The sequence below is a fragment of the Amblyraja radiata genome, chromosome 5 (genome assembly GCF_010909765.2).
Source record: "Amblyraja radiata isolate CabotCenter1 chromosome 5, sAmbRad1.1.pri, whole genome shotgun sequence".
Classification (NCBI taxonomy): Eukaryota; Metazoa; Chordata; class Chondrichthyes; order Rajiformes; family Rajidae; genus Amblyraja; species Amblyraja radiata.
The window spans coordinates 67,554,957-67,570,349 of NC_045960.1; the positions used below are offsets into that span (position 1 = coordinate 67,554,957).

A 15,393-nucleotide genomic window follows, 5' to 3' on the forward strand; every position below is an offset into this window, starting at 1 on the left:
TGAGCACAGATGCACTCGGCTGAATAGTTTCCTTCTGTTCAGTGTTTCGTTCACAATCCTGACCGGAGGGCTAACATCCTTCAGTTACACCTGACATTGAGATCCTGTCTCCCGTACAATGTGGGTAATTCTTCATGGACTCAGGCCAAAAGAGTTTGATGTCAACGCTCATCACGCTGTCATCTCCGCTGGGAGTCAACATCTCCGATGACCTCTCTTGGACCCACAATACCTCAACTCTGATCAAGAAGGCTCACCAGCGTCTCTTCTTCCTGAGGAGACTGAAGAAGGTCCATCTGTCTCCTCAGATCCTGGTGAACTTCTACCGCTGCACCATCGAGAGCATCCTTACCAACTGCATCACAGTATGGTATGGCAACTGCTCTGTCTCCGACCGGAAGGCATTGCAGAGGGTGGTGAAAATTGCCCAACGCATCACCGGTTCCTCGCTCCCCTCCATTGAGTCTGTCCAAAGCAAGCGTTGTCTGCGGAGGGCGCTCAGCATCGCCAAGGACTGCTCTCACCCCAACCATGGACTGTTTACCCTCCTACCATCCGGGAGGCGCTACAGGTCTCTCCGTTGCCGAACCAGCAGGTCCAGGAACAGCTTCTTCCCGGCGGCTGTCACTCTACTCAACAACGTACCTCGGTGACTGCCAATCACCCCCCCCCCCCGGACACTTATTATCACTTATTATTATTTATTCAAATCATTTGCTATGTCGCTCTTCCAGGGAGATGCTAAATGCATTTCGTTGTCTCTGTATTGTACACTGACAATGACAATTAAAATTGAATCTTGAATCTTGAATCTTGAATCTGTAACTCGATGGCCCATTTAACATGTTGTTCTGACAATGACAAACTTCGAAGGGTTACCTACCTCAATCCTGTACTTGCTTAACACTGGCCGGATCCCTTTTGGAACAGGGAGAATTGGACCACGGTCAGAATCTGTTGGGCCATCAATTGGTGGCAGGTTGTGCTTTCCAGATGGAGGAACCTGGGTTTGAAGGAATAATGTAACTTGTAAGTGATCATTAATGAGGAAGATCTAAGAATGTAGCACAAGAAAATGAAGTTGTTGGAATCTTGGGTAGAACACAAAGTGTCAGAGTAACTCAGCAGGTCAGGCAGCCTCTATGGAGAATGATGGGTGACGTTTGTATCTGAAGAAAGGACCCAGCCTGTAACTTCACCTATCCACAGATGCTGCCTGACCCACTGATTTCCTCCAGCACTATGTTTTCCATGTAAGAATGCAGTCCAGGCTATACAAAGAAAAACTGCTGCATCAACATCCAGACTAACAAATTCAATGAATGATACATTTAGTCTTCTCAATTGATGTTCTTTATTTGTTAATTTTACAATACTCAAATACTTCAGTTGCATTTCCACCGTTGTTGGCATTTATTCAACACCACTGATTCAATAAATTAATATTTACAATATTATTAAAACCTTCGTATTTCAATAAAATGGCATTTCTCAGAGGTGGAGGATAAAATGTTTCATAAAATGAACATTCCAAGAGTGTCTTTCAAGTAGAAAGGTGGACAAATGAACTGCAGCTTCACTTCCTCATGATTCTAATTTCAGTATCAATCTAAACGAGCGTTGCCTCACACAAAGACAAATGTGTCATCAGTCTTTTCACACTCTATTGCTAAAGCTATTCAAATCTATTCATCTATTCTACTTATTTCTACTCATTCCTTTTTCTAAAGGGTTATGAGCAGTCCAGATGAGAAATAATGTCATTGGCTGGGATGACTCATCATTTATTTTTGCAGATAGACTGTGGTTTAAAGCATTCCAATAATGGATCTAATTCCAGCTCCTAGAAGAACCACCCAACCTCCCACATCAGTGAACAGAGGCACTCAAAATCTTGAAATTTTTTGAGTTAATAAGGTGAAACATTTTTCACTAATGGGAAGGTTGGAAACCAGAAGGGATAATTTTAAGGAAGTTAACAAAAGACTCAGCTAGCAGGATTTACCGTCTATCTTTATGAACTCCACAATGTGCGAAGGGAAATGTATCATGTGAATTCAGTCATATCCTGTGATAAATGTCTGTGTCAAGAAGCTACCATAGCGCACTCTTTTGTTTTTTGTACAAAAATCCAAAAATTCTGGCATGGAATATTTGATATTTTTTCAAAATTAATTAAAATAAAACTGGTACCAAAACCAGAATGGATCATTTTTGGGATATCGGAAGGTATCCCTGAATTAAACGTGTATCAGAAGAATTTACTCAATTACGGGCTAATAATGGGAAAAAAGCTCATACTTAAATTCTGGAAAAATGCGCCCACACCAACAATAAAAATGTGGACATCAAATATGTTTGAAACATTACATCTGGAAGAGATGAGATTCCTCTTAGCAGGTAAAGCAGACCAATTCCAAAAGACGTGGTCTACGTTTCTGGACCTATTACAATCATGAGGTGCAATAGTAATTTAAAAAAATAAATAAATGGTATTAGGACCTGGCATTGGGAGATATAACAACAAAAACAGACTTGGTTGGTAGTCTTTCTGCGGAGTTTAATGTTATAATAGAGCGACTGTCCTTACTTTCTTTTTCTTTCTTTTCTAGGGTCTACTTTCTTACTTTACTTCCTTCTCTAACTTCTTTTCTAAGGGGCTTTCTTTTCCCAACACTCTCTTGCACTTCACAACTCTTGCGCACCTTCTTTACTTTCCTTACTTCTATCTTTTTCTTAAAGCTTTAAAAAAAAAAAAAAATGAAGCGGTACAAAAAATGTATTAAGATATATGTGTTGTGTGTTATTGTAATTTACCGTACTTCTAATAAAAATAAAATAAAAAAAAAAAAGAATTCAGTCATATCTGAAGCCATGCTCATTGCTACACCAACGCATTTACCATGCAGTGTAGAGTTAGTGGGTTAGTACAACCTTATTAATTTCAAGAAAATATCTCAAGCCTCAATTTGACAGTGAAACCAGGAGCTGGAATATATGGAGGCTCTCCTTACAAGTGCTCAAATTGTGGAGGCTGCCAAACAATATAGTAAGTTGTATTCTCAGGGCCAACGGGACAAAACAATCTGCATTTTATCCCACTGCAGCGCGACATCATCTTGCGGTCAGCTATGATGGTGCACTGACAACGATCTGTTTGAAAATCTACTGCTTAAGTTACAGTTTTCTGCAGCACCAAAACCTGTCATGGAAATATTAAGTAAGAAGAAGAAAATTATAAAGGAAAGCAAAGGCAACCTGCTTTTTTACACATTACCTGTAGGAGTTCAAAAGCAGCTAGCAAGTCCCCAGCCGTTGAATTCCCCCGATAGATCTGATAGTACTCCAGCTGAGGGGGGAATCGAGGCGGGCCATATTCCTCTTCTGCCATCTTCACCACAGGCTTTGAGAACGTTCGACCAATATACTCTGCTTTTCCCTGCAAACACAGATTTATTAACAATTACCTAACTTTACCATCATTGAAAGAGGGAAGCACACACATGGATGCACAAGGTTTCGCAGAAGATTTTAGGTCTTGAATTATCCACACTCAGCATCAGACTAAGTGAATTGACAGATCTTGCTGAAGAGAGAATTAAATTGATCACAACATGGTCAATGGGGGTTAACAGGAACTTGAAAATCATAGTTTGCTTTCAGACTCATTAGATCACAATTTTATATGTTTACAATTTTTCTGGGAATCCTTGTTTGTATTATTTGTTGTATTACAGAAACATTTCTACTATCTATGTATTCTACTATTCTACAATAGGTTTACTCAGCTAATCAAATACTAATTGTAAAGATGTTCTTACCGGATCTATGTCAAACTTGGAAGGCTGTTTTGTTTGGCATTTCATTGTGTTCATAAGATTGAAAAGTTAGTTGCAGAGTTAACCAAAGGCAAATTGTTCTGTAAGATGATCTATATCTATTGATTGTCTAAAGTTCTTTAAGACTGCTACACTATATCGCTAAACTAAACTAGACTAAAACATTCAAGCACTCAGAATTTTCTCAAACAGTTGTTCCATCAGTTTACTTTTACTGAATTACCAGCACAAATTATATTTTAAATTATTTGGTTCCTTGCATTTTTGGTCTCGATTTGGCTTTTTGCAGACAACCTTAAAATAACAAATTAGACCTGATATTTTAAAATTAATTCAGAAGATGAAATGATGTATGTGTCACGGGTTGCATTTGTTGCCAATCGCTCAATGGCTAGTTGCCTTTTTTGACTGCTATAGTTATGTGGCACAGCTGCACCCACATTGCTGATGGTGAGTTATCCCAGGAACCCGACCTAGGGAATAACTAGGAAGTGGCAAAGTAAGAAAGCCGATTCTTTTATTTACTGGAACTGTGTTTGATTTCATGACGTAGAACTATGCTTGGGATGAACGTTGATAAGTGTCATGACTGTATACTACTGTGGGTCTTCTCTGTAACCATGCAACAGGTTGTACACAGGACTGGCAATGCTGATGATAATAAAAGATGAAATGTCATGGATCTGAAACATCTCTTGTTCCTCTGTCCAGAGATGTTGGTTGATCCACTGAGTATTTACAGCATTCTCTACTTTTATTTTATTTCAGGATTATAGCATCTGCTTATTGTCTGGTGCTAAATGACTGTGGGACATTTTGTGAAATATAGAAAACTATAACAATAACCAACAGGAATTTCATCACAGATCTGTGGGACAAGTTTCCTAATTTTTTTAATCCTCCACTGCCATTTGCCTGAATCTGTTGCCTTGTAGGCAACAATCAATATTGTAGCAGATGCTGAAATTACATGGCAGTTTTCTGTCCCTAAAGGACAAGATTAAATTAGACCTATTCAGAGCCAAACAGCATTTTATTCTATATTTATTTTAGTTACTGATTTTAAATTCACCATCTGTCAATATATCCCTGGATAACCCTGGATGGGTTGTTAGTCTTGGGTTGCCAACTGTTCTGTAGTAACTGGGACATCCCGTAAAATTGGGCTAAATTGGTTTGTCCCATATGGTACCGCCCTTGTCCAATAATTGACTGCTATTACTCGGGTCGAGGGGACTGTCAGGTCAGAGCACCGCGTCCGGCCCCGCCTCACCTGTCGCGACGTAGTGCAGCCCATGGAGTGTAGCAGCAGCGCCTCGCCCGTGGCCCCGTCGGTCGGCAGCCCAGCCAGCTGTTCAACCTTTGGACTTTCGCTTACCGCCGACACCACCACCCATCCTTGGCATGGCCGATCATTGGTTCATGAGTTGGATGGGGCGCCGGATGTCACGTGCAAAGTCCGGAGCCCAGGCCAAAACTCCTCAGCTGGCCCGCCGGCTGGGCTTTGTGTGCAGTCCAGCACCCAGTCCAACTCATCATTCACCCAGCCACGGCCGAGTCGGTCAACGAATTGCCATCAGGAATTTGTCCCTTATTTTGACGTTTTGTCTCTTATTTGGGATTGAGAAAGTTGGCAACCCTAGTTGTCACTCCAGTAATATAAATGCAATGTCATTGTGTTACAATTGGATGGCCATTTGGCATTTGATCTGTTTTGTTTGGTTAAAGTTAAATAATCATTTACAATACAAATTCACTGAGAGGTATCTTGCATTGTGTAATCAATTTGGAGTTTCCAAATATTGGGAATTTTTGATGGAAAATTAATTTAGTGAGCAATAATTTTAAATAATTGTAATTTTATCAATGGAATATTCTAGTTGAGAAATTCATAATTATATCAATGACAGGCAGAACAGAAAATCAAATGTTGTCACAGAGATGATTAATATTAAACTGAAGTTAGGACTGCTGAAGAAAATATTCTTTAACTTAAGAAACCTTAAGCAGTCTTTAACGTGATACTCCTCAAAAGAAAAATGAACAAATGTTATTGTTTTCCCCTGGTCCTTCATCCATGAAGCTTTTGTCTCTCTGCTAGAGTGCCAAGCACACTCCGGTAACTGATCCAATCACTTATAACTGAAGGATCATGTACAACTTGACTAAAGGGAGCAACATATTTAAACTTGAATTTGCTTCCACAATCTAATCCTATCTCCTTCTTTCTAACTACATGAAAATAAAGGCTCATCATGGAATGCTTGGCATTGATCAGAAATAGTGAAACTGCATGGCAGGAAGTTTGCAGAGTTACCGGCAAAGGCTTTTGTGGTGTTTCTATCATCTAGTTTGGATATCCACAATTGCTCACCTGGTGATGCTGGAAATGCTACATTTATTGCACACCTTAGGTACTGATCTGCCTTGGCCTTTACTCTGCTGTGTTCATTGTGGCTATTTGTAGTTCCACAGTGTTATGTCTGGAATTTCAGTGTAATGATCTAGCTTCAAAAAGAAAGAATGTCACATCTGGAGGGAACCTTGAGATATAGTTTAGTAATCAGTTAGAAGGGAAGAGACAGGATTGGGGTTTGTTTTTTGGTTGCGAGGACATGGCAAGTGGTAATCCATCAAGATCTATTCTGAGGCTTCAATATAAATCATAAACACTTTTGACAGAGAGGAAGGAATGGAACTGTACAGCACAACAACAGAGCCTACAGCCCCCAATATCTGTATCAAACATGATGCCCAGATCATCTCATCCACCTGCACACAACCCATATCCCTCCATTCCCTGCAGATCCATAGGCCTATCCCGAAGCCTCCTAATGCCACTATTGTATCTGCCTCAACCACCAACCCAAGCAGCGCACACTCACTACCCTCTGTGTAAAACAGCTGTCCCGCACATTTCCTTTAAACTTTGCCCCTCTCACCTTAAAACTACACCCTCAAGTATTTGATTTTATACTCTGGGAAAAAGACTGACTCTCTACCCTACCTTTACCTCTCATTATTTTACATAATTCTATGGGATCCCCCTGCAACCTCCAGCGTTCCAGAGAAAACAATCCAAGCCTGATGGTACTGATATAGAGGGAAAGTGCCAAATGTATGGTTGTTAAATTTGCTGATGATACAATGAGAGGTTGGAACGCTTCCTTTTCAATAACCATTAGATAAGGAAGGCTGTGTGCTCAGCCCCCTACTCTACTCACTCTATACCCAGGACTGTGTAGCCAGATACGGTTCCAAAACCATCTTCAAATTTGCTGACGACACCTCCATTGTTGGACGATTTACAGATGATGATGAATCAGAGTATAGGAGGGAGATCGATGGACTGACTGAATGAGGACAGAATAACCTTGCTCTCAACATCAGTAAAACCAAGGAACTGATTGGTGACTTTGGAAGTGGAAGGTTGAGGATCCACAAACCTGTCTTCAATAGGACAGTGCTGGACCCAACACATTGATGCAATCATAAAGAAAGTCCATTAATGCCTCTACTTTCTTAGAAATTTGAGGATATTCAGTATGTCAATGAATACTCTCTTAAACTGGTGTACAGTGGAGAGCATGTTGACTGGTTGCATCATGGCCTGGTTCAACATAAACAAAATCTGCTGCTCCTGTTTGTCAAATCTATGCCAGGCTAGGTTGCTTGGGGGTAATGGTACCACATATATATGGTGGTGGTATGCAATTAAAGCTCAAAATAATAGAGGGTGGAATTTTAAAAACACTGCATTTGTTTCAAAGCACATCAAGCATAGGCTGGTTGGAGAGGGAATGATTTTAGTTCAGTTATGTTTTCTTTCCTGCTGTGGTTAATCACTCCAGGATGCCAAACGTTTGAACGGTAGATCTGCTTTCTGTTCCACTGAGCACTACGGCAGGCATGAGAAAAATCGATCAAAAATAGTGGTTGAAAACTCAGAAGAAATTGAATTTAAAAATTGGATGAAAATAAATCAGAAAATGCACCTTGAGATTATCACGTTAAAGACCATGTGAAACTCTAAATATTTTTTTAGCTCCAGTATACATTTCTTTGATCGTACAAAACATATAGGTGTGGACTTAAAGGTGCAACATTATTTTCATTTGAATTGTCATCAGAAAATCATCAGAAATTCGGGTTGTTGCACCTTTTACATTGTTATCTAATCTAATGAAAATCTTGTCTAGTGCTATTCAAACTACAGCAAGCCTGAAAGATGTAAACTCTACTTAGCCCATGGTACACAATGCATCCAGCAACGAGTGAATAAGAGAAAACAAACATAATCAGACAGCTAGCCCATATTGATTAATGTCAGTACATGGAATTCAAAGCCTACAAGGAACCCCACAGTAAGAAAGACAAAGGTTGAAACACAGTGATTGTACGCTATCTCACTCACATCTCTGCATGTAGTCTGGCTTCAGTTCCACAGTCCAAGATTGTCTGTCCTATATACTATTTGACGTAGTTACTTTGTTTATTTTCATGGTGGAATATACTATACAGTCCCTGTCTTTTATTCCACTGGTCAGTAGAATATGGTGTGACGATTCTGCAATGTCGCCAAACTTATATTGGCTGATGTAATGTTCTTAAATGGATCTCATTCCTGCACTTATCTATTCTGTGGACATCACCATAGACATAATCTAATAGTGGGCACCCGAATTTGAATGAATTCAAAGAATGGTTTACAGAATAATAGATATAGGAATAGTTATATGAAAGATATTATCAAGCATTATCAAGGGTGCAGGGAAGATTTACGAGGATGTTGCCAGAATACGGGGGTCTGAGCTATAGGGAGCAGTTGAGCAGTCTAGGACTCTATTCCTTGGAGCGCAGGATGATGAGGGCCGATCTTATAGAAGTGTATAAAATCACAAGAGGAATTGATCGGGTAAAGGCAGATTCTCTTGCCAGAGTAGGGGAATCGAGAACCAGAGGACATAGGTTTAAGGTGAGGGGGGAAAGATTTAATTGGAATTTAAGGGGTAACCTTTTTACACAAAGGATGGTGGGTTTAAAGAACAAGCTGCAGGAAGAGATAGTTGTGGCAGGTACTATCGCAACATTTAAGGAACATTTGGTCAAATACATGGATAGGTTAGGTTTATAGGGATATGGGCCAAACTCAGGCAGTTGGGACTAGTGTAGATGGGACATGTTGGTCGGTGTGGGAAAGTTGGGCCAATGGGCCTGTTTCCACGCAGTATCACTCTATGACCATATATATATATATGGATTGGAAACATAGATGGTATGAATGATACCCATTGGACTATGCTCAATTTTCTTTCATTACTTATTGAATACAAGTTACACCACAACCAAAATTATTTCAGCCTTGTTAATACCATGCCAACACCTTCTTTAAAAAAAGGGCACATTAATTAATTAGGAATAAGATCGCAGATAAAGAGCGCAGAATGTGACCGTGTTCTTTTGTCATTCTTGGTTTCTGAAAACATTGAAGTATTATATTTAGGAAGCCAACTGATTAAAGAATGAATAATGCATGATGCAAGTTGGGTACACTGAAAGTGTTGCTTCATTGACCTTGTGTGGAATTTGAGGCAGATTATATGACAAAGTCTGTGAAAAAAATATTTATTTTGTTGAAAGACATTTTCTTGGTTCATGCGTTAAATTCCTGGGAACTTTTGGGGGTTCGAATTGCTTTTATATATGTTCATTTTTAAATGCATCAGCTGAGTTACACTTTCATTTAACTAAGATATCTAGTGACCTAGTTTTCACAAATCGTTTACAATATTAACACTTTTTGATAGAATTAGAATAGGATTAGAATAAGAATTTAACAGTAAGGTTCAGGACTCCTTACCACAGTATCCTGGTCATAAATTTCAATGACCACAATGGGAGGATCATCTCTCAGTTCCTGTGCTTCACCATATAACTCAATATTGTCATACACCAACATCTGGTCCCAGGTAGGGCAAAGTGTCTCTTGTAAAACCTGTGGGAAACAAAATGAAGAAGCCAAAATTGGAAACCTTTCAATACAGAAGTTATTATATTTATGATTTTGGTTCCCACAACCATTTTTGTACTTCTCACCTTCCCACCCTCCCTTTAGCTGAATTTTATGCATAGAGAATCTTGGAAAAGCATCAACAAAATAAAAGTAATAAAAAATGACTGAATGAGAATTTAGTCAACAAATCAACAGCAGAGCGTCTCCTAGTCAAATTACAGTATCATTTGCTAGGCATTGCATAGGACAGGATATTTAACTCTTAATTTAGCATTAGCTGAATAATGATATTAAAGAGAACATAAAAACATGGAAGGAGAAATAAGCAATTCAGCACCATCATGGTTGATCTGCCACAGACTTCATCTGCATATCTGCCAGTCCTTATGCACTCAGATACCTGATCTTTCAAGAATTTGTCTACTTTCTCTTTAATGATCCCAATGATCCAGCCTCCATAAAGCTCTAGGGTAGAGATTTCCAGAGATTCACTACTTTGTGAGGAAAAAGTTACTGTACATTTCTGTTTTAAACAAGGTCAGGACCCTTCTAATCCTGAATCCATGTCTCTTTGTTTGAGATTCTCCCACCACTACAAATATCTTGATGTCTAATTTATTGTGCCCTTTAAGGACCTTACATTTTTCAATAGTCACCCCTCATTCTGATAAACTTCAAACCAAGATAAAATCAGAGAATATGAAATTAGATTTTTTTCCAAAGATAAATAGATCAGATTTTCTTTTTAATACCATCTTATTTGCGAAGGTAGGCTGATGTTTTGCTTCCACGACTTTACCATTGTATACATTGAACCAATGTGGGATGTTTATTTATTCATTTAGAACACATTTCACATTCTAAAACCCATAAGAGCTTCAGAATCTAAACGTATATAATGTAACAATTAAAGTCCCACTCTCCCATTTCCAAGGGTACAATCTTGTTTCAAAATATACTTTCCCCTGTGTAAGATCAGTACTTGCAAAAGAGTTCTTTGACTGCCGATATCTGATGAGTTTTTATGTTGAAGTATTTGAGTCTAGAGATACAGCATGGAAACAGGCCATTTGGCCTATCGAGTCCATGCTGACCATTCACACTGATTCTATGTTATCTCACTTTTGAATGCACTCCCTACACACCAGGGGCAATTTTACGGAGGCCAATCCTCTACAAACTCCATGTCTTTTGTAATGTGGGAAGAAACTGGAGCACAACAGAGAAAACCCACGTGGTCAGAAGGAGAACATGCAGACAGCACCCACGGTCAGGATTGAATCCGAGTTTCTGGTGCTGTAAGACAGCAGCTCCACCAGCTATACCACTGTGTGGCCGTTATTTTGACTACCAGAGATATTTAAGGTTAGACGCCATTGACACCCAAAGAGTTATCTAAAGGCTTCAGCAGTGTGCTTTCTTTCATTGACGCAAATGCCTTTCGATTACGTGGTAATTACCTCAGTGCATTGGCTCTGGGTGGAGAAGAAGACTCGAGCGAATGGATCAGAGAGGCCACTAGTATCTGCGGCACACAAACTGCGGGCTTGGTACATGTGGACTCTAAGCTGGAAAAGCTGCTTTTCTGGTTTGGCAAAAGAAAACACAAAATTATTACGAATGATGCAATGACTTTAAGACAAGCAAATCAATTTCCAAATTTGACTGAATAAATTGTCAAACATTAGTGGCAACAGTTTGCTTCACACAATTATTAGTTCCCTCTTTTCAAGAATTTGATGCCTTGATTGATATTTTCATCAACTTGCTGCAAGTTGAGCAGAAGCCATTTTTATCACAATGTGTAACTTTCAGGAGCTCTTTCTCAACTTCCTTTCCTCCAAAGCCATTTGGACGAATCCCGTTTACCAGCAGGCAACATCTTTGCAGAGAATCTCTGGGCTTTTGTTTCAGGTCTCTATGCCAGTGCATGGACATACACAACGTGTAAGAAAGAACTGCAGATGCTGGTTTAAACTGAAGATAGACACAAAAAGCTGGAGTAACTCTGTAGGACAGGCAGCATCTCTGGAGAGAAGGAATGGGGGACGTTTTGGGTCGAGACCCTTCTTCAGACCGTTCTGAAGAAGGGTGTAGACCCGAAACATCACCCATCTTTCTCTCCTGAGATGTTGCCTGTCCCACTGAGTTACTCCAGCTTTTTGTGCCATCATGGACATACACAAGTCTGAGACTAGTTGAAGGTTAAACCCAATCTGCCAGTGGTCTCCAATGGGAGAGCGCATATATGTTGAGGAATGGGGGTGGGTGTACTGTGTATGCCGGTCATGGTTTCACGCCACTGAAGATTGATGTACAAATAAATGCAATACCTTCTCTGTGGATAAAGTCAAGTGCCTGATATTTTTTTTCACTTATTTGGATTTTTAACTCTTTCATTTTGTGAATTGCTTAAATTCATTTAGACTAGCAGAGACATGAAAATCTTAAACCCGTTAACATCCAGTGAGCTAGCAAAGGCTTTGCATGGCATGGCAAGGCCTTGGCAGTGTGCTGGCTGTAATTTGCTCTTCAGGCCTTCCTGCCAGTTTCCAAGACTAGGAGAATGATGATTAAAGCCATGCGTCCCGACGATGTTACAACAGTCTTGAGGAGAGCTAGTCAGGGAGATGAGCTGAATTATGCACAGTTTATCCCAAGAACACTGTTGCTAACCAGCTGAATATTTTCTGCACTTTTAGTTTTTATGCAGTTTTTTTATCCATCCAAGATGGCGCCCAACCCAGGCGACTCTTAGAGTGCGAGCCACAGAAGTGGATCTGTAATCACGCATTACAATCACTCCACTCTTAAATCTCTACTCTGAATTTACTGGCTTTATCTTGCACTAAACATTATTACATTTATCATGTATCTGTACACTGTGGATGGGTCAAATATAACCATGTATTGTCTTTCCACTGACTGGTTAGCATGCAACAAAAATGTGACAATAAACTAAACTCATAACCCAGGTAGGTAGTAAGATATAGATTTTAAATACCACTGAGCTACTCAATAAGAATTTCATTATTCCATTTTGGTACATATGACAAAAAAAATATTCTTGAATCTTGACTGTACAGTTTAATCATTTACTTTCAAAATCAGTACTTACTGATATAGGTCAGACTTATCGGAGGGCTAGACTGCGTCCCGGGTCCCTTTACAGCTTTGTTCTCTTCATATCCGTTGGGGAGGCCACAGAGGAAATCCTTCCGCTGTTTATTCAATCCCAACCAAAAGTAAACCTCTATTTTAGACTGGACTGTCCAACATCCAGTGCCAAAGCCTTTCTTTCCAGGAAGCTGTGGAGAGGTAAGTGTAAGTAAGACTTTTTTGAAAGATTTAAATAAAAGCACAGCAGTGCACCGACCAATGGCCCTGGGCGTAGGTAAAGAGATAGAACTGATAGGAAGAAGGGGAGATTAGGCGATGAGAAAAATTAGTGGGAGGATGGGATTGCTCTGTGAGGTAAATTCATGTTCATAAGTCATTGGAGCAGAATTAGGCCATTCGGCCCATCGTGCCTACGCCATTCAATCATGTCTGATCTACCTTTCCCTCTCAATGCATTTCTCCTGACTTCTCCCCATAACACTTGACACTTACTAATCAAGAATCTGTCAATCTCTGCCTTAAAAATACACAATGCCTTGGCCTCCACAGCCTGTCTGTGGCAATTATGTGACATGCTCCTGATTAGCACAGGGTCAATGGGCTGCATCACCTCTTTCTCGGTAAGAAGGAAACATAGAAACATATAAGATGGAAAGCAGGAGCGTTTCACAGCATCTACAAAATGGAAATAAAACAACATTGCCCAAGTCTTTCCTTGGTTATATTAACCAGCATTGTTGACATTCTTTCACAAGGAACTGCAGATGCTGGAATCTTGAATAAAACACAAAATACAGGAGTGACTCAGCAGCTCAGGTAACATCTGTTGAGGGAATGGATAAGTTATATTTTGTGTTGGAACCTTCCTTCAGACATTTGTAGTTGGAGGGGTGGGGAGAGAAAGCTGTAAAAGGGGTGGGGGTTGGACAAAACCTGACAAGTGATAGATAGGAAAGAAGTACCTTTGAACACATAGCCTTTGCTTTCACTCTCTCTCCACCCCCTCCCCCTTTCCCAGTTCTCCAACCTGTTTTAGTCTCCGATTACATTTTTTCTCTGTACTGCCCATGCCCCTGATATCAGTCTGAACAAGGGACTCGACCCGAAACGTCACCCATTCCTTCTCTCCAGAGATGCTGCCTGGCCTGCTGAGTTAATCCAGCATCATGTGTCTATCCTGACAAGTGATAGGTGGATACAGGTGAGGGGGGTATTGATTCACAGAGAGGTGGACAAAGGTTAGAGGTGGGTTTCCTCTGGGTGCTCCAGTTTCCTCCCCCATTCCAAAGATGCATAGGTCAGTAGATAAATTGGCCCTCTGTAAAATTGTCCCATGTGTGTGTTTCCATGCTGTATTTCTAAACTAAACTAAAGTGTAGTCACTGGTTTTGTGTAGATTAATATGGCAGCCGATTTTCATTCAACAAGAATACACACAATGCAATGCAGGTCATGACCAGATAACGTGTTTTGATTAGGTTATTTCAAAATAAATATTCTTTGTTATCCCATGGCAACTCCCATGCTGAAGTGACAATAATCACAGTGGTACAGATAATTACATATTAACATTATGAGCTTTGGCAAAATGACTGTAATAGATGGAGTGCCACCAAAATTGCTGTCCAAAAGCTCATTTTCTAAAAAGATAATGTTACCATCCAGGGTTTCTCCAAACTGACTCAAGTTTCTTTGAAATCCATTCCTGGTCCGAGCTTAAAATGGCAGCAGCATCTGCTGACATGCTGCTTGCTGCCACTCTCAGGCTCCCAATCTGTGCATTTAGGCAACAACAGGTTTAATCTGCTGCACACACAGTGGCACCATTGACATCAAGGGGGAGAGAGAGATAGCTGCCTAGAAAAAGGCAAGCAACATTTTAATTTAGTTTAGTGTGTTTAAATGCATTAGGATTTTTCACTGTTTTAAGTTTTATCAAGCTGCTTTTATAATCTTATGTTTTGCACATTGGTTTTGTTGCTTCATGGTTCCCAGATGTTTTTGAATGTTTGTGGATATCAAAGCGTTCAACTTCAGGAAAGGTTTTGGGTTGCTGGCGCTGTGGGCAGGGCTCTGCCAGCTGACAAAGCTACCCTGGAGATTCTGCTGGCTTCTTGTTCTGGGAGATCCTGGTGCTGCCACCGATGGGCCACACATATGAGCTGGTAGCTGATCTCCCAGAGGAAAGCTGAGTCTGTGACCACTCTGGCAGTCTGGCTGCAGGCAGCCATTAATCTCAGAGCAGCACAAGATCTATCCTATGGGGTACTGGAGCAACTCAGCGGGTCAGGCAGCATCAGTGGAGGAAACGGACAGGTGGCGTTTCAGGTCAGGACCAAAGATTATAGAGGAGCAAGATAGACCACTCCTCGAAAAACGCGTAGTATGACGTGTGTGATTGTCAACGCCATTTTATTGAGC

At 40.3% G+C, this 15,393-nt stretch overlaps 1 protein-coding gene across 5 annotated transcripts in view; it reads right to left on the reverse strand.

The window, feature by feature from the left end:
• otof (otoferlin) overlaps positions 1-15,393 on the reverse strand; it is a 313,157-nt gene that overhangs the window by 43,335 nt on the left and 254,429 nt on the right. For all 5 annotated transcript variants that reach the window (XM_033021479.1, XM_033021476.1, XM_033021478.1 and 2 more), the window contains 6 exons: positions 12,971-13,160; positions 11,313-11,437; positions 9,703-9,834; positions 3,822-3,845; positions 3,278-3,439; positions 884-1,003 (listed from right to left, as the gene is read on the reverse strand). In XM_033021479.1, the coding sequence (XP_032877370.1) occupies positions 884-1,003; positions 3,278-3,439; positions 3,822-3,845; positions 9,703-9,834; positions 11,313-11,437; positions 12,971-13,160 (753 nt within the window). The remainder of the gene's footprint in view (positions 1-883; positions 1,004-3,277; positions 3,440-3,821; positions 3,846-9,702; positions 9,835-11,312; positions 11,438-12,970; positions 13,161-15,393) is intronic.